The sequence below is a fragment of the Anopheles merus genome, chromosome 3L (assembly GCF_017562075.2).
Source record: "Anopheles merus strain MAF chromosome 3L, AmerM5.1, whole genome shotgun sequence".
Taxonomy (NCBI): Eukaryota; Metazoa; Arthropoda; class Insecta; order Diptera; family Culicidae; genus Anopheles; species Anopheles merus.
Window position 1 is genome coordinate 20,299,897 of NC_054085.1, and position 21,812 is coordinate 20,321,708.

Consider the following 21,812-nt stretch of genomic DNA (forward strand, 5'->3'; position numbering starts at 1 on the left):
GAGGTCAAGAAAGTATCCTACAACTACGAGAAACTCTGAAACCCCCTATTATGATGAACAAAAGAAAACACGTACATTTTTCTGGTTTACAAACACGTTTAAAGTAAAATACCAAAAAAAAAACTTTAATAAGCTTGTGACATAAATTTGATTTGAAAATTGGAATATTACACCCACTTAACTATTACAGCAGGAGTGACAGAGAGGAAAAAAAGACAGATAAAAAACAACACTTCCTAGGAAGGAATTATATAGACTCATATTAATTTGCAGTATTCCATCATGTAAAGCAAATTTTATATACTAATTTCTGTATGAGATCAATTAGCAGCAAGAGCTGATGAAACTGAAATTGAATTGGGGTTTGTAGAAGGTTTCATGGAATTCCGAACATAAAAAAAATGTTAATTGTAAAGATAAAACTGTAGTTCGGCATAAACATTGCAGTTCAGATAATGCCAGGCTTACATTAAATATTTTTCAAATTTAAAAAATAAGCAAAACATGTCTCAATTGGCATACTCCACTATTTATGGCATGAAGATAGAAATTCTTTTGTTTGAATAATAATATCAGGCAACAAGAATTCAGATCGGCATTGGAATAAGTTGTATGAAAACCTCTAACAAAATCATGAAAACACAGAAATATACGATAAGACGATGGCATTCGCTCTGAAATTGTCATGATGGTAGTCATTTTTAAAAATTGTGTCATTTTGAAATCCATCTAAACCGCGAAGGAATAATAGCAAACCATCGATTGGTTGGAAATGGTTTAGAAACATGCTTCGATCAGCTGCCGCCAGATGCGCTAGTGAAAATTGAAATTACACTACCGCGTACAGACAATGTCTCCCACTAACACTAGAATGCAATGAATTGAGACAGTTGAAGCTCGTTCCAATGTGCTTGTGCGAAGCAAACTATGGACTACTATGTCCAACAGCTTTTCTGATCAAGCAAACGCTTCACAGCGCAAGCATCCACACCTGCAGCGTTACAAAACCTGTGCACCCGTTTCGTTAATCCTTGTTTCCACCCAAACGGGTGCCAACTGTTTCAAAACGCAACGTTTCATCACAAATCAGGCAACAATGCAATGCTACACCGCCTCCCGTGATAGAACCGGGAAAAAGCCGGATCGTAACGTAGCAAAACAATGGCGAAAATGAAATGGCTTCGTATCAAACCGGACGGCATTACAAAGACACACAACAAAAGGATGCCACTGTTCGCCAGTTAGCGGACGATGTGATGAAAACTTTTATCCTCTTACCTTACCACGCTAACGCCCGCCGCGTTTGGGCACTGTGAGGCAAAAGATAAACAAACCAAGGAGCGCAGACACACACCACACGTGTATCGGGGCGGTCGCCAGGGAATCGCCGACCGTGAAGCGCTGCCGCTTGGACGCAAAGGCGCAGAAAGCCGGATGTAGCCAGGGCATAGAGAAAGCCCGGACACAGAAAACTACTAACGCGACGGTTGTCTGTTTGTCCCGTCTGTCTTACGTGTTGATTTACTGAGCGATATGCGCGGGCGCGCGCGCGACATGGACCTTCCCACTCCGTGTCGGGTGAAATCGTTCAAGACCCATCACCACCCTCTTTCTCTATTTCTCTCTCTCTCTCTCTCTCTCTCTCTCTCGCTGGTCGAGTTACTGGATCGTGTTCCGGTAAATCGCTTTTCCGTACCAGTTGACTGAAAAGCGTGCAAATGACACAAAGCGTAACCTAACCAACGGACCGGCGTTGCCCGTCTGCAGAACTACAGACAACGGAACTGTCCTGAAAAGTGTACGCGTGTGTGTATGCTTTTTTTCTCGCCTGCCTATATATCCATTCAGCACGCCCATTTCGATGCCGGACCCCCAAAGTCGGGAAGATCCTTTGATCTGGCTCTGTTGGCGTACTGTGAAGTTGTCGCTTGCAGGCGCGGATTCGCACGATGGACCAAAACTTCAGGCACCAAGTGACTGATGGGTAATCTCCAGCGGGCAGGTGGTTGGGGGAGACGATAGAGAAGAAATAGAGTACAAAGTATCTCATCCGTTTCGTCTGCTCTTGGGGACGGCGGCTATGTGAGCAGTGCGTTTTTCAAATGGCTGTGTATTCTTCTAGCACGCATCGGAGGTCTGACGCAGCGAAAGGATACGCTACGCTTGCTCCAAAGTGACACTGAATTATGCGTTTCGGTGAAGAATGCGGCGTACATATGCGGCAGTGCAGTTGCTACATTAATTGAAGTACTTGAGCTTTTTCAGTGCTCTTCCGTTTGGTTGTTAGCCGTCGAGGTAGGCAACATTTGTATGGCGTAGTTACAGCCGGTAACATAGTAATGCATTTTTGGTGCCTTTGAAAGGGTTTTTATTTGGTTCGTTGAGATCATTGCGTTACGATGGGGGATGTGAGAAATTGGCGAAAGTTAATCCCAAATGAAAGAGCATCTTCAGGGAATATTAAAGCATAATTTGCTCATCTTGAGAAAAACAACATTGAAGCTATCGTTTACACCTCATATCGCAGCACTTCAGTCCTCTAAGATTCATGTTTAAAACAGATGGACAGAGTAGAGTAAGACAATGAGCTACTTCTTCTCCATTGGTACAACATTATTTGGGATATTCGGTTCATGTCTGCATGTCTTGATTGGTATGTAGTTCTGGATTCCCCTTTGCAATATTCTGCTTCCGACTAATTGTTCTCTTCCACAGAATCCATCGAACACAGTATCCAATATTTTTTGGAGAAGTGTTCCTTATACATAGACTAGTTAATAGCGTTTGAAACTTCAGAACGCCAAGATCTCATTTCTGTGCTGACCACCACTGAGCTTGTTCACTATCACTTTCGTGAGTACTTGAAGTCGTACGGATTGCAAATTTTTCTACATCCCATAGAGTAGGGACGACTCCCAACAAAGATCTCCTGTAAAGTAATTCTGTAAAACCCTTAATCTCTTAAAACTTACTAAATTTTATGGAAGGTTTAATGAAAAAATGCAAAAGATCACTATAACTATAAGATCTGTGTAAAATTGTGTGATCTATTTCTGAAAATCCCAAGTGTTTAGTGTCTACTCTACCAGCTTTAGGGCATGTCACTTTCCAAAATGTTGAGTTTAATCAAACCATTTTACTAGAGTAATCAAAACCAAAACTGTAATCAAAAAGAGTCCTCAGCAGTTCTGGAAATGATGTTAGTGATATTCTTAGAGCATTATATGAATTAGGTAACCATTACTACCATTACCTTTGGAGAATGTGACCTCCAAAAATCAAATAACTAAAACAGTGCCTGACTTCAGACTGGTATTTTACTACTTCTCTTTTGTAACTGTTCTAAGGATCTAAGGTATAGACGAAACTCGCCAGCCGTAGATTGCTCATGCCTGCTCTAACAGATCATTTTTTTATTATGATCATATACCAGATATAGCAGATGATTGAACGACTTCAAAGGTTGGGTCAGAATAGGCTCTCAATCTCAGCAGTGCATATGCGGGACATGATACAGTCATAACAGTATCACTTAGATCCTTCTAAACAATATCATATTTAGATTCCCCAAGCCACTAATGCTACCGAATCGAACCATATTTCATGCAGATATACGATTTAAGGGCCAATCGTTTATAGTTTTGTCAAAATTGTTTCAAACTACCCCTAACTGAGTTATCTCCTAGCAGAGCTAAACTTTGTTTACTGCACTTTCATCCATAAATATTTGTCAATAGCAAATTAGACTTTAAACATGCACCAAGGTAACAGCTGTTGCAATGCACACACACACACACACGCACAGAAGAGCGCATCTAACTGTCCCTTCTCTCCGAAAACGTTATTTATGGACTCCCCTATGCACGTTTACTCCACTAACCCCTATGATGGTGTAAAGCACAATTTATAGCGCACGAAGAAACTTTCGCAAACACACTGTCAGGCTGCAATTATTACACACCTCCTCCTTCCGGCAAATGGAATGAAACTATTTGCCACCAACTAATGAAGCACAATGAAATGGATTGGGCTGAGCCCATTTTCAAGGACTGGGCCGGCTCACAACCGATGGAAATCGATAGAGCCAACAAACACACATATGATATTCCCACTTTCGCACCAAAGCACGGAACCATTTGGGGCAACCAACCAACGAAACACACCAGGAGCAAACAGCGAGGGACATAAATTTTACCTTCGCATTCCGATACGCAAAGTCGGTGCGTTTTCCGATTCCGGCCAACTTCAATTGGTACAGACAGACCCGAAAGGGACCGAAACAACGCACAGACACACACACATACACACGAGAAATTGGCAACCGATTGGAGCTTTCTGAAATGGAGAAGCGTCTGAGCGACTCTATGCGACTGTATACGACGGTAACAGGGAGTCTTTTGGTTCCTTTTTTTTAAATATGTTTTCTCCTACCAAAAAGCAATAGTGGCATCGTTTCTTTGGCGACATACAAACACACACACACGTGGCGACGTTCGCGAGAGAAAACTCACCAACTCCCCCCGAGGGAAAGGGGGAAGCAGAAGTATCTTTAACTTTTGTGCTTACGAGTTTCGTACACCCTTAATAAGTGAGCGTAGCATAAATTACTCGAAACTTTCTAATTAAAATTAGGAACGATGCTTCCCGGCGACGACACACAGCACAGGGCGTGGGTGGTGGTGGTTCTCCATTTGCAATCTCCACCCCCCCACATCCTCATCACATCACAGGCGCGCTCTGTGTGGGGAGGATCGAGAAACGAAGCCGTAGAACCGGGTGCGGTGAAACAATTTTAAATTCAATTGTTTTCACTTTATTTACTCTTTCGGTAAGTTTCGGCTGCGGGACACACAGGTGGGACACGACGGACAGGCAGATGATCTGGCTCGTTTTTGCTGTCGTCGTCGTCGTCACCATCGTCGCCCGGATCCAGACATACACGCACGAACACACACACATGTCTGAAATACTGAAGCCCAAAAAGGGCAAAAAAACAAGAATAATGAAGCAAAAGTTGCTGGGTGTACGTGCCCAACTACAAATGAAACGTTTCGCGTACCGTGCGTACAGCTCCCTTTCCCTGTCGTGAGTGTGGAATGTGGCCAAAATTCCCTAAATTCAACGGCAACACTCCGGAAAGGCTCGTAGACGGGAAAAACAAAAGTATTCCATCCATCCCCCCATCTCTGAACGAGCTTTACCCCATTTACGGTGAAAAAGTGCTCGACCTTTGTGTGTGTGTGTTGCCCGACGTTCATTTGTCCTTCTTGCCGTGCGTGCGAGGAAAAAGGTGTACGCGAGCGCCCGCGCCCGCTCAAGCGTACATTCCAGCTGCCCGGAATGTCTTTGAATCCAGGCTGCAGGCTTCATCCCCGTCAGGGAATTCACTGTTTCTTAATTAAATTGCTGAATTATTGAGATTTTTGGGGAGTCGCCCCCCGTGAGAGAGGGCGAAAGTGTTGCCAAGGATCGCGAAAAGCCAAGACGATACGATGATACTGGCTTCTAAGCGGTACCAAACAAAAACACACACACACTCGTTAACCGGTGCTTTATCGACAGTGTCGCGTTCGCTGGAATCCACACTTCTGGGGAGACACCGTACAAACCGAAGGTAACGACTGATAATGAGCAGCGATTATTACCGAACTAATCACTCCCGGGGCGGTAAAATGGGCGACACAAAAATGGTTTCAATGTTCTGCTGGTGCCTCCACCGGCGATCCCCGGGTACTTACAGTCGTCGTGCAGCACGCTGATCCGCCTGTCCCCGGTGACCCGGTTCATGCCGGCCGACAGGATCTCGTGCGGCCCCTTGCGCCACAGCACGGTGTCGTTGTTGTACGGGGTCATCACCACGCAGGTGAGCAGCGCGTCCTCACCGACGTGGACCAGCGACGGTCCTCCCGTGCCTGTGAAGGGAAAGCGCAAACGAAAGAAATACGTGAATGAATGTGCGAACTGTGCAAACACTTATCGGTGGGTTCTCCACCGGCGGGTGAGTGGCTGGAAAAGGGGTATCATAATTAGATGTTTTTGGTACGGTGGCACTGTGGTGGCGGTGGGAAGCCATTGGGAAAGCGGGCAGGGCCTGGTAGAATTGAATGGCTCAAAAATGTCGGCAATCACTATAAAGCTAAATGTTTATCGTTGTGCGCTGTACAGAAAAGGAAATGGTTTTCACCCCAAGATTCGGGACATTTTTCTGCGCAAAGTTTGCTGTAAATTACCGGGGGGGGTTAACGTGCGAGGGGTGTCAATGACATTCCGGCATCATCCCTTATTGTTAGGCCTAGTTGGGATTGAGGCTTATTTTAAATTGTTGGCTAGCGATTGCGTAAGTATCGGGAAAATGGGGATGGACACAAGATGGTCGGGTTTAAATGGGCTTTATTTTCATCATGGGAATCGGTGTGCCGTATTGTTTCGGACATTTATGGGCGATTTTACAAGATGTGTAATAAAAGCCACGCTGAAAGTTTCTTCCGACAAAAAAAGAAAAGAAATCCCTGTGGAGGATGATCAGAAGCTGTAATGATGTTCGACAGTTATTATAACGTTTTATCGTTGAACTTGTCTTGTTTTTTTTACTTATCTATTTTATATTATTTTTTAACCTAGAATAATCTGTCCCAAAAAATGTTTTTCGTGTATTCAATTTGAAATTTAAATTACGGAATGTCGTATTAAAATATTTGAAATAGTAAGCTATCAATATAGAGTGGTAACTATCTAAACTAATTTTCAATTAGATAACCAATAGAGATGTGATGAGTAAAACTATTGAAAAGTTCTGAAAAATTTAAAAAAAAATCAAGACATGTTCAAAAACCCGTGAACACACAAAATAACAGATAAGAACAAAAGAGCTATTTTCTATCGCATTTATATACGTCAATGCAAGGGATACCTTGTGGTACCAATCAATCTTGTAACTTTTATCAAAAATTCTAACAACCCTTTGCACAAAGAAAAAAAAATGTACCAGGATTTACTACAAAACAACAAGAAATGAATGAAAATTGTTTCTGCTACACTGCGGAAGAAAATAATCCTGTCGCTTAAACGGAAACTCATTATCATATGAGCTAGTATTAGTTATTATTAGTGAGTGGTGCAAAATGTCATGAGCATCACGAGATTTTCACCAACGAAAACAATGAACATATCCGTGGCAGCTTGATGTGCTTTGCTGATACTCAGTGAAAGTACAACATGACATGCCGAACGCGCTTTAGTCCAACGTGATACTCTTCTGCATAATGATGATATTTTCTGGCTGTGAATAGTGCTGCCAAATGCCACTGTTTTAATCACCAACACTCTGAACTCTGACTGAAACGAAGCTCAAATCAGCTCACGAACTGAAATGATCAGTGATGAGACTCAAACAGTTGGAGCATCAATCACATGCTTGGTGACATTTTGATTATCACCCAACTCTTGATCACTCACTTGGTCAAGACATTTTATTTGGTGATAATCACGACATTCATAGAATATACATGGCTTGTAGGCTCTAGCAACAAAATGAGCATGCTTTCTCCCTCTATCTGTTTTGATTATCTGTCGGGTCAAACGGAGCGAGAAAACATGCTCATTTTGTTTCTTGAAACCTCTCAAAAGCGCCGTATATTTCCCATGACTATCGCAATGATCACCGACTTAAGATGTCGCAACCAAGTGACTGACCAAGAGTTGGTTGCACAAAATGGCACCAAAAATGTGATGGTCGCTGTTAGAGTCTCACCTCTGATCATCACAACAACTGTTCGAGTCTCATCTCTGATCATTACAGTAGAGCTCGTGACGCTGACATGGATTTTGTTTCAGTCGGAATTTGTCATGACTATGTCAGTGACATTTTGCAGAACTGGCAGAACTGAACAGTAAAAAAAAGACATGACATAGTGATTGATCACAATTGAGTACGTGACGCTGACATGGGTTTTGTTTCAGTCAAATTTTTTTATGAATCATTAAGCGAGGTCTAAGAGTTATTTTTCTTTCGACAGAAGAATTAATTTTGGGAAGGGGTTGTGTAGATTGATTCGTTCCTGGAGTAGCATATCTGCTATTCGGGACTATGCCCTTCCTACATCTATCGATTTCTCATTTGAAGAGTTTAAAGAGAGCTTCTTAAATCCAACGTTTCCAGTAAGGGAAACCTCTTCAGGGTTTCTACGATCACCTGGACGATCAAGTGTCGATATGTCCGCTTGGAACAAAGTTTAATTCAACTCAGGCTCATATCAGCGAAACACTGACCAACCGCAACGGTACTCGACGTCTACTGTGACATTACACTGACATTTCTTTAATTAAGACGCTGCAGCATTGGGTTAAGGTTACTATTGCATATTTTCATCGATGTCAGCTTGCTTATGCTTAATTATATTTACTGCAGTAAACATGTCAAGTAGACTTCACTCACTCACGGATAGTTTGAGAATATGATTGTATCTCGCAGTGTTTGAATCGCAATTGTGTTTGTCAAATAGTGCTCCCAAACTGTGTACAGCAATCCAAATTTGAGTCCAAATGCTTTTTCTAACTTCCAACTTTACTATTCCAACTCTGCTCTGGCCATTTTGCTAAGCCAAAAGTTTGCGGTAAGGTTGCCCCTGGGCAGCAAACAGCTCATCATTTATTCTAGAACGAATTCTTTACCCAGTTGCAGTCCAACTGAGTCGGAAGCGGCCAGTGATTAAGATTTGCTTTCCCATCATTTCGTCCGATTCGGTAATAATGTTGTGAATTGTTTGCCGCACCACCACCAACCTTTCCCTGCTAGCAGGCAAAAGATTAATCATATCGAAGAGCTGACGGGGCCGTGTGGCGGTGAGCGACAGCGAAACCCGGAGTGCCCGAGCGCACTTCGAAATTGATTCCAAAATTAATGTTTACGGTGAAATTGGCAAAGTTTCCTCGTTACCCGCCGAACTAGCCCGGAAGGCGCGAACTGAAAAACTGAAATCGCAGCCCACCTCTACCTCCTGGCTGGTAGTACACGATTGTTTGTCTGCGTTTTGTCGGTTGTGATGTGCTGGGCGCGCAAGAAAAACAAGTTACCGAACACAAGAATCCGAAGAAAAACTGGTGAAATAACAGGAAGAAATGTGTCTTTTTTCTGGAGGTTGGTTTTTGGGTGGTAAATTCAGGTTTTTATTTTGGCAGAACTAGGACCCACTCATGCCCAGACGCTACGGTGTGTATGGTAGGTAGAGTGATAAAATGAATTTTAGAACTACACTGTTCCCCTCGGGACCGCCGGGAACGACCGGCGGAAGAAAATTGGGAGCAACTAGCGTCTGTTATAAAAATAACGACCAAGAAAATGGGTCGACGGTAAAGTATAAAAATAGAGCAAAGGTAGTTGGTGGCGGAAAGGACACATAAAACCCCTCCTACAAGAAAATAGTACAATGCCGTCACGGGCACAGCTTTAAGGCAAAGCTCTGCCCTTCGCACTGTTGACCGGACCGCAGACGGCTCCTGCTCCGATGCTGCTCCGATTTAAGTCGATAGTGAGAAACTGTGAAGAAACGGGCAAGAGCATAAAGCGACTGTTTCCCGTGTGCAACCATCCGGCAATCATCGGAACGAGGGAGGTATCGTTTCATTTCGTTCACAGCTCCAACGTCACGAATCGGATGAATCGGTCTTTCTTTCACCATTCTTTCACCACCACGCCAAAACGATCGGAAACGTCTTGCAGTTCTTGTGGGGAGGGGGGGGGGGGAGAAATGAGGCCGACAGACCACGACAGCGGTGGTATCGTTTGATAGGATTATTATTTTCCACCCTCTGCTGGAGAGCGAAAAGGGAACGCGCGCACGAGTGGATCAGTCGAGCGGCTGACAGAGAAATCAAAGAAGAATGACGTTTAGAGCGCGGGTGGTTGGGAGTTTTTTTTTCTTCTCTTTGCCACAGGGGCGTAAAGCCTACACAAAATGTGTGATCGAACGGAGTGTTCTTCCTTCTGTTGTGCTGTTGCCTGCTGTGCTTGCCACATTTTTCCAAACAGGAATGTGAAGTGCTAAGGAATGCCCCATCGATGAACGACACACGAACGATTGCAGCTTTCGGCGCCTTTTTTCCCTGATTTTTGTGTGTGTGTGTGTTTTTTTTTCTCGTGGAAGCCAATGTTCGTCTGTCGATGTTGTAAAAATCTCTTTCTCCCTCCATCCTGCTCAAGTTGCTGGGATGCTTTTCAAAGCTGTCGAAATATTTCACTCAATGTCGAACCGGAACCTCGTTGCTCAACGTGTAGCGTCCCAACGTTTCTCTTTCTTCTTTCTTTTTTTGGCAGCCTTTTTTGTCGTTGTTGCTGCTCTGCTTCCTCAATTTTGAACCATTTCCTAAACGATAAAGTTTAGCAAATGTAAGCGCCGGGCCAGTCGCGCAGCACGACGATTTGTGTGTTGCTATGTGAGGGGGCATCCCAAAAGTACAGACATGCATGCACACAAAAAAGGAAAATACAAATAAGTTGATTTAACCAGCCAGCTTGCTACTGGTTCGCAACTTAACTTTGACAAAACTCGAGGAACGAGTTGATGCGTAAAAGTACTTTCAGTTGATTTCCTTTTCGTACCCGCCCTACCGTACCGCCGAACGGGGGGCCTGGAGCGTGGGAAGTGGTGTAGCGCGCTACTGACGAGTTCATAAATCACTTGCCCGTTCCTTGCCACACCATGTACACGTGCTAGTAGTACACGTAGCTTGGGTGGTGCTAATGTTGCCATGGGTTGAGAGGAAAATGTCTTTTTTCTCCTCCGTGTTTTTTTCTTCTTGCATCGTTGGTTGCTTCGGGACCATCCAAAAATTATGTTCTTGCCACACGCACCACGGTCGGTGCGATTGCTTTGTGTGCGCGTGTAATGACGAAAGAAGTATGTTTTGTGTGCGATGTACGGTTTGGGCGTGTGTTGCGTTTGTGTAGGGAGGTTTGATTGGTATTTTTGATATTGCTCCTAATAGAGAGGGTCACCGGCAAGATGGAGCGCCGGTTTAATAAAGATATTATGGTTCAGTGGACGGGTATGATACTACGCCAGCCCATGTCCCTTTGCCGGTGGTGGAGCAGTAGAGTGCTCGATTTAACACGAGCGTAGGTAGGTGGAGATTCCAAAGTACTCCGCCTGGAATTGTTGACCTTCTCCGAAACAGACATTTCGATGAGCGTTTGGGTAGTAAAATTAGTACAAAAAGTGTAACGAAAATTGGATTCTCCCATCCAGAGGCGAGTGATAAGGTTTAATAGTTGATTTTGTTTGCCTTTTTTATTATTGTATTATTGAAAAAAAATAGAACAACCATAGAACAAATGCTTAACGTCCTCGAAAGTTCGTAGCATATGTCCCCAAACACTGAAGTCCAATGGCTTCAAATCAGATCAACTGATGAAACAAGACGAATTCTCCTTAAGCCGCGGGGATATGGGGTTTCTCAACGCTCAATTTTCTCAAGCACTCATGAGTGCTTTTGAGAAACCTACGTTCTCAACGTTTGTCGAATCGGCACAAAATCGGTTTGAGAATCTTTGAGAAAGTCGACGATGTAGCGATCGACTAACTAAAATATAGGCAATTGTGCTATTCGTTTATTGGTAATCACTTTGGAAAATATATCCAATGTTTGTAATTGAAAAAAAGGCGATCAAAAACTTATTTTCTATTTAAAGCTCCAAATAAAGCTTGAGTGGCTTTATCAGTTCAGAGTGAGAAAAATTGACGACGGCCACGAGCTCAAGTCTGAGAACAAGTTTTGAGTGGTTGAGAAACTAAAATGAATGCTTGAGAATGTTTTCTCAGCTTGAGAAAGCCCCGTGGCCCCGCGGCTTACGCGATACCGGAACGATTGAAGCTTTATGGAATGATTGAAAGCAAAAACCTGTAGGGTAAATGTACCAATAGTGGTGCAATTTGTAGTGTTACATATGTGTTTTAATGGATATAAAGTGTCAGGAAGGACAATTTCTGAATATTTTAACACATAGCAATTGTAATATGCTTTATCTTCGCAATCACAACCAGTTTTACCATGAAACACATCAAATTTACGAAAAAATACATATTTATGTGACTGCTTCGTTGTACCTATAATGGTGGTATGGTTCCTATAGTCGTCGTATTGTGTTCCTATAGTGGTGGTAAACAAAGATACTTCCAAAACAATGTATAATATCAATGAAACTTAGTTTCGAAGCTGCTTTCGTATGAATAGCAAGGACTACTGCCATAATATTGATGTCTTGCGTAATTTGATCATAAAAAATGAATAAATTTGCTTGATGAAACTATTGACAAAATACTGCTTCACACCTGTCGTCAACCCACGCCGGGAAGAGTGTGCTTGATTTTAAGTCAATTTTTCACTCAGCCAAATAAGCGAATTTTTGCCTCTTTTTTGGTAAATTACCTACAGAAAACTCATTTATGTTGCTTATTTTAGTGAAAACAGTACGACATGTCAAAAATTTCCTCGAAAAAATCTAAAACCGACCTGTTTTTATTGATTTTATAACTATAACCACTATAGCAACATGCCTGTTTTGTGTACCTATAATGGCACTATGGTAAAAAATAATTAAAAATGCATAAATATGGTCAAAAGGCAAATAATTTTAGTAAAACAATAAGATTACATAACAGTTATGTTGAAAAACTAGTAATTGCATGGTTATGTGGTCGTTTAGAACGTTAACAGAAAAATGAGTTTCGTTATGAAATCTTAAGGATTTTGGAAAAATGTTAAGACATTTCACAAAATAATGGATAGTTCGGTCACTAAGTAACGGAATGGCCCCATTTAACTTTTAAACCCTTTGTAAAATGCTAAAGAATATTTCACATTAACTTAAATAACTTAATTACTTTAAATTTGCCGTATGTACCGCATTTTAGTGCAATACCACCACTATTGGTACTAGCACCACTATAGGTACGTTTACCCTATATTCCAAAAAAGTATTTTAGCACAAGGCTTTAATTGGCTTTAGATAACGTGTTTCAAATAGTACTCCTTGCTTAGTTGTTCGCGTCTGTCAAAGAATAATAAATGGTAATTCCTCATTTGTCGATATAGCTCTTCCCAAACGTACTCAGGAGATGCTTTTTGATATCTTTCGACTGCTATATAAAGGCTGGAATACAACAAAGACATGCCCCATAAAAACGACCATCTTGATTGTTCAAAGTTACTATCAGAGGAATCAATGTTTCGGCTGAAAAAATAATGCTGTGACAAACTAGGGATTTCATCAGCTACCGAGATATGACTATCCTATTACTATTTGAATCTGTTGATATCTCAGATATCTCGTGAGATCGCGAACAGTTCCAGGACCGGCATGAGTTCAGCTTCAATTGCAAGAACGTGGTATCGTGTCAGAATCAGTACCAGAATGGATAGGGGTTCAGAATCAGTTCCGAGTCTGATATAGGTTCCAAGAGCTGGTTTGAGTTCCTGGACCTAAAAACCTGGGACTAGATACAAATGATCTCTTATCGAAATTAATCTCCTATCTTTTCAAAGCTTTTTTCTGATTAAGAGTTAAAATCTATACAATAAAATCAGCAAAAATAGACTTCAAAATGCACATTTTTAATATTAACACTTTAAAATACGTACATTTTGCATCATTGCTGCACGGAGTCTCGAATTTTAGTTTGTACAAACAACTTTAATCGACTAATCAATCATCAGCACGATAGTACGCAGTGTGCCAAACCATTAATCTCTTGAAAATGGCTCCCCATCATATGACGGATTCATGGTTATTATTTTGACGACACACCTTGCCAAAGTCGTCCGCCCATACTGCCGCGCAATGAAAAATTACCAGCAATAAAGCTTTGTACACAGTTTACAAATCACACGCAATAAAAATGCCGTGATTGTGTTTGTTCGGGTAAAATTAAAGTGATTAGTAAGTCGCTGGCGCTCTTCACGTGTTCACGTGCTTTCTTGGTTAATGGTTTGGTTGGGGAAAATACCAGAAATGTACCTTCGTCGCATTTTCCACATGATTCTTTCCATATGATTACAGGCAATTTCTTCTTTCGTCACACTCTTTACATTCTTCTCCATTTCAAACGCCTTCCGAAATGATTCGCCATGTTTTGTTTTCGTGTTGCAAACAAATTTCCTCGGGTACGCACGAAAGCCATGCAAACAAGCGGAACTGTTTTTGGTTAAAAATTTACACCCCATGTAATCATCCTTTCCGTGTAAGCTACCACTGCTTACCGCCTGACTTTTTCCTCGTCACTGGGAAATTGTAAAGAAATTGTCACTCTCGAGCCGAACCGAGTGAGGCAGATGCGAAAAAGAAGGATCGGAGAGTAGAAGATGCGCAGCCGTTACCATTACCGAGCTGGATTTGGTCGATGCGTAGTTGTCGCGTACCCGCTGCTGTGGTGGTGTCGGCAGTGGCATAACAAATTAAATCTTATCTCACCGAACAGACTGAAAAATGAGTGAACATTAATAATCTCCAACCGAATGGAACCGACCGGATGCTTCACTGTTCTCCGCACGGAGAGGATCCATCAGGCAAGGGCCAGGGCGAACGGATATGACACACCACCATGCCCCCAGGAGGATCCCAAACCCCACAAGCGGAAGTCCAGGAAATGAAGTGAAAATACAGCTAATTTCCTTCACCCGACACTCAGCGGACTATGGAGAGCGCGAAAAAGCCGTTCGCCTGTTCGGAAAGGAAGACGAATCTGCGTTGAACAGTGCCGCCACCTCCAATGGAGGATAAAAGACGAAAAGAGAAAATTGTTATTTTCAATCATTCTAATTACGGAAACGAATCAAACGATCCAATCACAGGGAGCGGCGCGTCAATGATTCGTTCGCGCATCCTGCTCCTTTATTAAACATTTCCACACTTTTACAGCGCACTCTCGGCGCAGGAAAGGAGACGGCGAGCCGGAAAACGATTTTTCCTAACTTCTTCGGCCCAACTTTCCGCCGATCGGCTGAATCGGAGGTTGGATGGGAGAGTAATGAGTTTGCCATTTTGCCTGGCCCGTTTTGGGAAGGAGGTGTGATAACAGATAAGACCATTTGCGGGCGATTAGGCGGAATATTGGGCGGCCGATGTGGGCGGTTAGTTGATCCGTGACCAATAAAACGCTTTTATTGCTTGAAATGCTCACGAGGTTGTAAGTTCATTAGCTAAGCGGAGATTGCTTTTCGGTAGGTGTGGAAGCCAAAGGCGATTGAAGCTGTCGGCAGCGCCTTTAGTGCCACTAGATTTAATTAACTACAGATAAGGAAAGATGTTTGGAGGCATTTGAAATTATGCGTTCGCGAGTTTGATGGAACCCCTTTGCACTTGAGCGGTAAGACTCGCCATTGAAAGCAGTCCCTCGCGCTCATCTTGAGGGAAGACTGACGCAAGTCACACATCATTCGTTAACAGTGTGCGCTTGATTCGTACTGTCAGCTTAATAAATAGATGGGCTTGAACTAATATATCAATGCATTATTGTAAGATTCAAGTAAGATTCACATCGCTTTCTTTTTAATTAAAAATGTTTTACAGTGCATCCGAATAATATCAATTAAACATTGTAAGTGTAGTGAAACAAAAAGAATTAAAAATAAACGAATTATGCAACCGAACCAAACATTTGTGATCGACCAAAGACCAAACTTTTGAGAAATATGAGAATTATTTCGAATTTATTATATTGAACAGTTTAATAGAAATTCACCTTCTGTATGGAAATACGGCCCAGATTATACATGAAGGACGCAAATAAATACTTGCTTAATAAATAATATTTAATGGAATATTGCATGGTACAGAAAATAATACGAATAAAAAACCATTAATTTATCTTTAAATTGAATTAAAAGCATACTTAAATAATTATATCTGTAAACAAAAACTATAGCTATAAATTTATTGTAAAATCTCAGTTGCTAAACATTTTTCCCAAATCAGGTTTACAAGACCTGCCAAAAGCCTCATGTCATTGCGAAACTCGAGGCGCATTTGCCACTGAGTGTAACTTCAAAGCGCAAAGCTGGACAAAAATTCCATTTCATTTCACATGAGCTTCAGTTTTGACACTTTTACGAATACACTTTCGTTTAACTTGCTTATTTTTCGGTCACTCTATATAATAATTATTTCTATTTTTTTATAAATACAATGAAAAACAATAAACATTGTCAAATCACATTAAAAATTAAATCGAATATTAAGTGACATATTTTGGCATTATTTTTAACACTTTTTTAGCCAATTCTTCTTCTTATTTTGCGCAACAATTGTTCTACCTAAACCGCTAATACAATTATAAACAAACAGTGGATTCGAAGAATACTAATATGTACGTATTAGTTTGGTTCTTGTATTTTTGAATTATTACTGTTTTATCATTTAAAAAGCCAATGAGCCATACAATTGAGCAACAAATACTTTAAAAGCAGCAAAAAAAAGCTACCGAAAGGTCCCAAAAATGTTCTAGAGAAACCCTGTACAATAATGAATTGTCATATTGCATACCTTCCGGCGCTTAGCAAGCGCGTCGTACCAAAAGAATCGTAATAAAATCGTTACACGAGACGTCTTGTTGTGTCCAGCAAGCCTATCCAGACCCATCAGTTAGGGTTATGGTAATTGTTTTCTTTCTTTTTATCTCAAACCTTTGAGCAACGGTATAAGAAACCCAAACAAGGTTAATTGTTAAAAGCAGCAAGTGCTCATAATTCAAACATAACACACAAGAAAACGCCCCTTGCAGTCACGTACGCACTCGTTGCCTAAACCTGGGCCTGGGAGGTTTGCAGGTAGCAATGGAAAAGTTCCAGTAACTTTCCACTCGCCCAGCGCAAGCAATAGGGCAAAGAAGGCAAATGTGTTTGCTTCGGTTTCACCTTTTTCTATCACCTTTTGACCGTGCTTAATTTACCTGTAGTAAAAACGCTACCCATCCTTCATTCCCTTCGGCCAGTGGTTTTCCATCTCGCCCCTGCACTCGAGTGGTCGGGCAGGCTCTTCCGCTTCTTAGGCGAGCTTAAGAAGCCTGTTTTTTGTGTTCCACAACCATCAACAGCTATAAATGCTCTAATTGTTTTCCTAGGATATCGCTAGCAAATCGTCATAACTTAATTCCCTGGATTATAATTATCTGAAGCATATAAAACATGCGTTATACACGGTACATCATAACGACAATCGAGATCTTCTTTAAAGTGCTATCTCGCCGTTTTAGTAGTTTACTCTGCCCGTGCTCTTTATGAGCACCCACTTGTAAATAAACTCCAATCCCTATGGTCACACCCAGAGATGCCACCAGTCAAATGGGCGAGATTTCGGTGGTAACAGTGTACAAATTACTGTTTCATAAACCCCGCACCAGACACACACACATACACACGCACATAAAACTACCCAACAACATATGAGGGAGGCTAGCCTGCCTGCGGGAGCTTACGCCAAAGTGTAGCCCGCTCCATCACCATATCCCGAGGATGTTTCGAGGACCCTGGGAACAATCCAATTTGCATAAATAGCTTCACCTCTGGTGGGAGTGGAATTATTCGCACCAGGAAGAGGGTTTCGCCGTCGCATCCCCTCAGGGGCAGGCTTTTGGTCGTACGTGCGACTTCTGGGTGATCTTTTTTCGTTGTTGTGAGTAAAACAGCAATCGAGATATTGCTACGCGTAAAGGGAATTGTGTAATTCTGGGCATTCAAGTAGGATTTATTCGAGTACACGTTTTTACCAAAGTGATAGCAAACGTTTGATAGGATATTCCAATTCAAGCCAGCTAGTCACTTGAATGCTTCGAACAAGAAAGCATTACACAGCATAGCAATACAAAAACACACTCAAACGTGCGCTCTAAAACATCTTTCAACGTGGTGAATGATATCGAACGGATCTCTTCGTTTTGGACTTTCAATTAAGGACTACCCCCGGCTGGGCCGCAGACGGGCGGACATGTGTCGACAACAGTGCCCAGGCCAGTGAAGGGTGAGACCCGAGATTTCAGCCCTGACGAGGGTCGGACGTTGTCCAGCCAAATCTAGCCCCAAAATTAGGGTACAGTCAAAGTCAACACGCTTTTTCTTGGCACTTTCACCTATATGCATGTTGTCAGGCGGAGCCTCCCCGAACAACTTCTTGTTGGAGCATGCGGATTATAGTTGTTAACTAAAAATATCCGTTACAGCGAACCGTTTCTAATACCGGCACTAATGCACGCTACTTACGGGAACAGTCCTCGTCAAAAGAGGCTTTAATATGACAAGCCCCATGTAAGGTGGCATCTACAACAAGGGCACAATTACAACACTGCTAGAGGATGTAAGGATCATAAAAAAAAACAGCGGGACCTTGTCGGTGCTGGATCAATCTGAACATCCAGTGCCCGATTTCCGGACGCCTGTGTGCCACCTGTGCTTAACCCCATCTCTTTTGAGGACGGCAGAACGTTCGATGCGCTTAAAACTTTTTTAATTTCCTACAACGCCGCCGGAATTCCGGACTGATCCGAAAGCAAATTGATGTGCAGGGCCAAGGCCCAGTACGGCCGCGGTCCCGGGTAATGATTGTGTTGTAAAACGACAAACTTTTCCGCTTCCATATACCTACAGGTACATCTCCTTCAAAAGATGGAACCAGGGTAATATATAGGGCCTGGAGAAGAGCCGCCACAGTGTGTAAAATGGGTGACTTTTTGATTGGTACAGACCCGGGTACAGGTTGTGAGCGTGTGTGTGCGGTTTTAGCTCGTTTACAGGAAGTGGGCCATTTTAATGACGCGGAAAACAGAGGAACTTTTACTCCCTTTGACTATTTGGACGATTTGTGTGCAATTTAAATACACCACAGGAGTGGAGATGGAACAGAGAACGGACAACTTCAAAGACATGAACAAAAGCAACGCTACACTGTTGTTGTGGCGTATGTTTTGGTTTTCATCGCTTAAACGAGTGTTGTTAGTAATTGAGAAAGTTTGAGAATCCTTCGCTGGGAACGGGAATAGCTTGTGAAGTTGCTATAGCGCCGCTTTTGTCTTACGAAACCCGACCATTGCGTTTGCCTCTTACCAGTAACAAGGTATTTATCTACTTCAAAGGCATAGTTTCCTGCTGCATGCACAAGAGCATCAGTGTGAGTAGGGCTAGACCATTCACAGGCTTCATTGCGGGTTCAGTTCCCACCGCCGACTCGCACTGCATCACACGCCAGTCACAGTGCGTCTTTCGACAAGTGCAGTTCATCGTGTGCGGGAGGAAATGTCGGATCACTCCCCTCAGCTAGGCCTACCGAAGACACTGGGCCACCGAGCCCGGGATTATACGCGCCTGCTGAGGCGTGTAATGTGATTATGATTGAAGTGAATTTTCGCGAGCCAATCAAGCCTGCCCCTACAGAAGATTAAGAATCCTCCGGCAACCGGGGGTAGTTTTTCAAAAATTCTATCCACGCTCGGGGCTACGACCACAACTCACAATGTTGGACCGTTTTCCCCGCCGAGTGCTGCTCTGTTGGTGCTCTGGAAAATTTCCGCGTGCTCCAAAGTTCGTTTCGTAGCATCGGTGCCCTGGGGGCTCCCCCGTGAGTCGCAAGTTATCACCGCGATGCCATCAAACTTTACCGTTGACCTCCGGTGATTGTTGTTGTTGTTGTTTTGGTGACACGACGACGACACTCTTGGTGAATTAGCCGGAAATTGCTAATTTGAGATTGATTCACCATCGCCGCCGGGGATCGCGGAGAATGTGCTTGTGGTTGCAAGGATCCTAGCAAAGTTATGCAGCGCCCAAGAGTTACGCGCCCTACCCGCTCCTCCCAAATGAACTGTGCGAGATAATAAATATTTAACGAAGTAAGCAATTGACTTACCCACGGGGTCGGCCGCATGTCCAGCATCGCCGCACAGCAGCACGACCAGCAGGACCGAGGGCAGCAGGTATCGAACGTGGCCGGACGCCATCGTCCGATGTTGTGTTCCGATGTGTGGTGGACCCGTTGCGGACCAGCCCGTGGTCGGGAAGCGTGGAATACTGCTGGCCGCTTTCGGTCGCTTCTAGTCGCGGTCGCGCTTGGAGAGTCTGTCCCGAGTGTGTGTGTGTGTGTGTGGCTTTATTAAATCACACCGAGCGACGGTACGGCAGCGCGTTCGGTGGCGTTCCCAAATAGTCGAGCTGTGCACACGGAGCGTGGCGCTATCCCGTGGTAATTCATTCAATGCTGAAGTGCCTGCAGAAGAAAGGAAACAGAGGAATGGTTTTAGAAAAAAACCCCGAACTGTTAAATTCATAATTTGGAACGGGTTACGGGGGTATTCCCCACGCTGTCCCGAAGGTCCCGATGTTCATGAAATTCAAATTCGGATCCCCCCTAGCGTACATTAATCGAGGTGGTAGTGAGCCTTTTGCATTTTTTGTTTCTGCTCCTAGCTCCAATTCCGAGTCCCGCAAAATTAGATTAGAGCAGAATTGGCCGATGCTCAATTTGGTGCGCGCACAGTTTATCACGTACGCCCGGGCACCTAGGGAAACAGAGACGGCTAATTGATTTGCAATGGTCGTTATTTGTCGTTTGCTTTTCGGTTGGAGCCATGCCATTCGTTGGAGCTCTCGGTGTGTTGGTGTGCGGGTGCGGTATATGGGTGGCACCGGAACTGGTTTGCCCGAAACCCGAACCTACCTGGACACCAATTACGTGACCGAGGATCGTACGCTGGTACTCTAGGGACAGAACACGTGTATGTGTGTGTGTGTGGATGCGTGTGTGCTTGGTGGCACGTAGGCCTATTTTCGCATTACACTTTTATCTACTGCCGAGGTCCCGTCGAAAGGTCAATGATTGGCCGTTTGACGGGAAACTGGACCGGCCGGTGCATTAGCTAGACCGTACACATGTTTGGTTTTGGGTCATCTGGAATGGTGCAATGGAAAAATGGTAACACCCGGAAATGAGGCACAAGCAGGAAACAATGTTCATGGAACATGGTTTCTTGTTTTTTTTTGCAATTGGGAGACACGGTAGATTGAAAATTAAACAAGGGAGTTTATGGGCAGTCATATTAATTAGATAACAGTGGTTGCGATGTACTATTTGCTGTACAACAACTAGCAAATATAATCCTACATATCCAATTAGATGTTTTCAGAGCGTAGATGTTTGCTCGAGTTTGAAAATTTATATTGTGTTATATTCGATATTGTTCAGTTTTGACTTTAGAGCATTTGCATATTAAAGATATTTCCACAGTTTCAAAATTGAGAATGCCCTCCACCTTTATGGCGGTCCCGTGGTACAGTTGTCAGCACGCACAGCTAAACAATATGTCTGTCTTAAGTTCAAGCCTCATATGGACCCGTCTATCCGTCTCAGCAACACGTCAAAGATGACATTGATATAGAAAGACATGTGGGAATATAGAAAGGGATTTTTGAATTAAGACGACAAGAAAATATTTGCGTTTAGATTCGGTTGAAAACAAACTCTAATCGAAGACTCTCATTATTCCTCCATGTCCAGCATTCTCGCTTGTAGTCTTGCTTAAGTATAATACACGGCTAACATAATGAACCTTAAAATTTGCCAATAGGAACCAGGATATTAAGGATTGATTCTTAGGCGTAATTAGTGGCCTAGAACAACTAGAATATCTATCGTACAAAGTTACGTAGCCGGAAGGATATCAAGTTTGAAGCAGATAGTAATAGGGTTAGGCGATTCCGATTCATAGAACAGACTTCTTCAAACCGAATATGAAAACTGAGCAGATAAGATAAAATAATTACAACAAAAACAATAAACA

At 42.9% G+C, this 21,812-nt stretch overlaps 1 protein-coding gene across 5 annotated transcripts in view; it reads right to left on the bottom strand.

Annotated features, from left to right (window-relative positions):
• The window catches only part of LOC121598520 (Ig-like and fibronectin type-III domain-containing protein 1), a 118,700-nt gene that overhangs the window by 11,512 nt on the left and 85,376 nt on the right, over positions 1–21,812 (bottom strand). For all 5 annotated transcript variants that reach the window (XM_041925490.1, XM_041925491.1, XM_041925492.1 and 2 more), the window contains 2 exons: positions 19,886–20,242; positions 5,739–5,912 (listed from right to left, as the gene is read on the bottom strand). In XM_041925490.1, coding sequence (XP_041781424.1) covers positions 5,739–5,912; positions 19,886–19,976 — 265 coding nt within the window. In that variant the 5' untranslated portion in view covers positions 19,977–20,242. The remainder of the gene's footprint in view (positions 1–5,738; positions 5,913–19,885; positions 20,243–21,812) is intronic.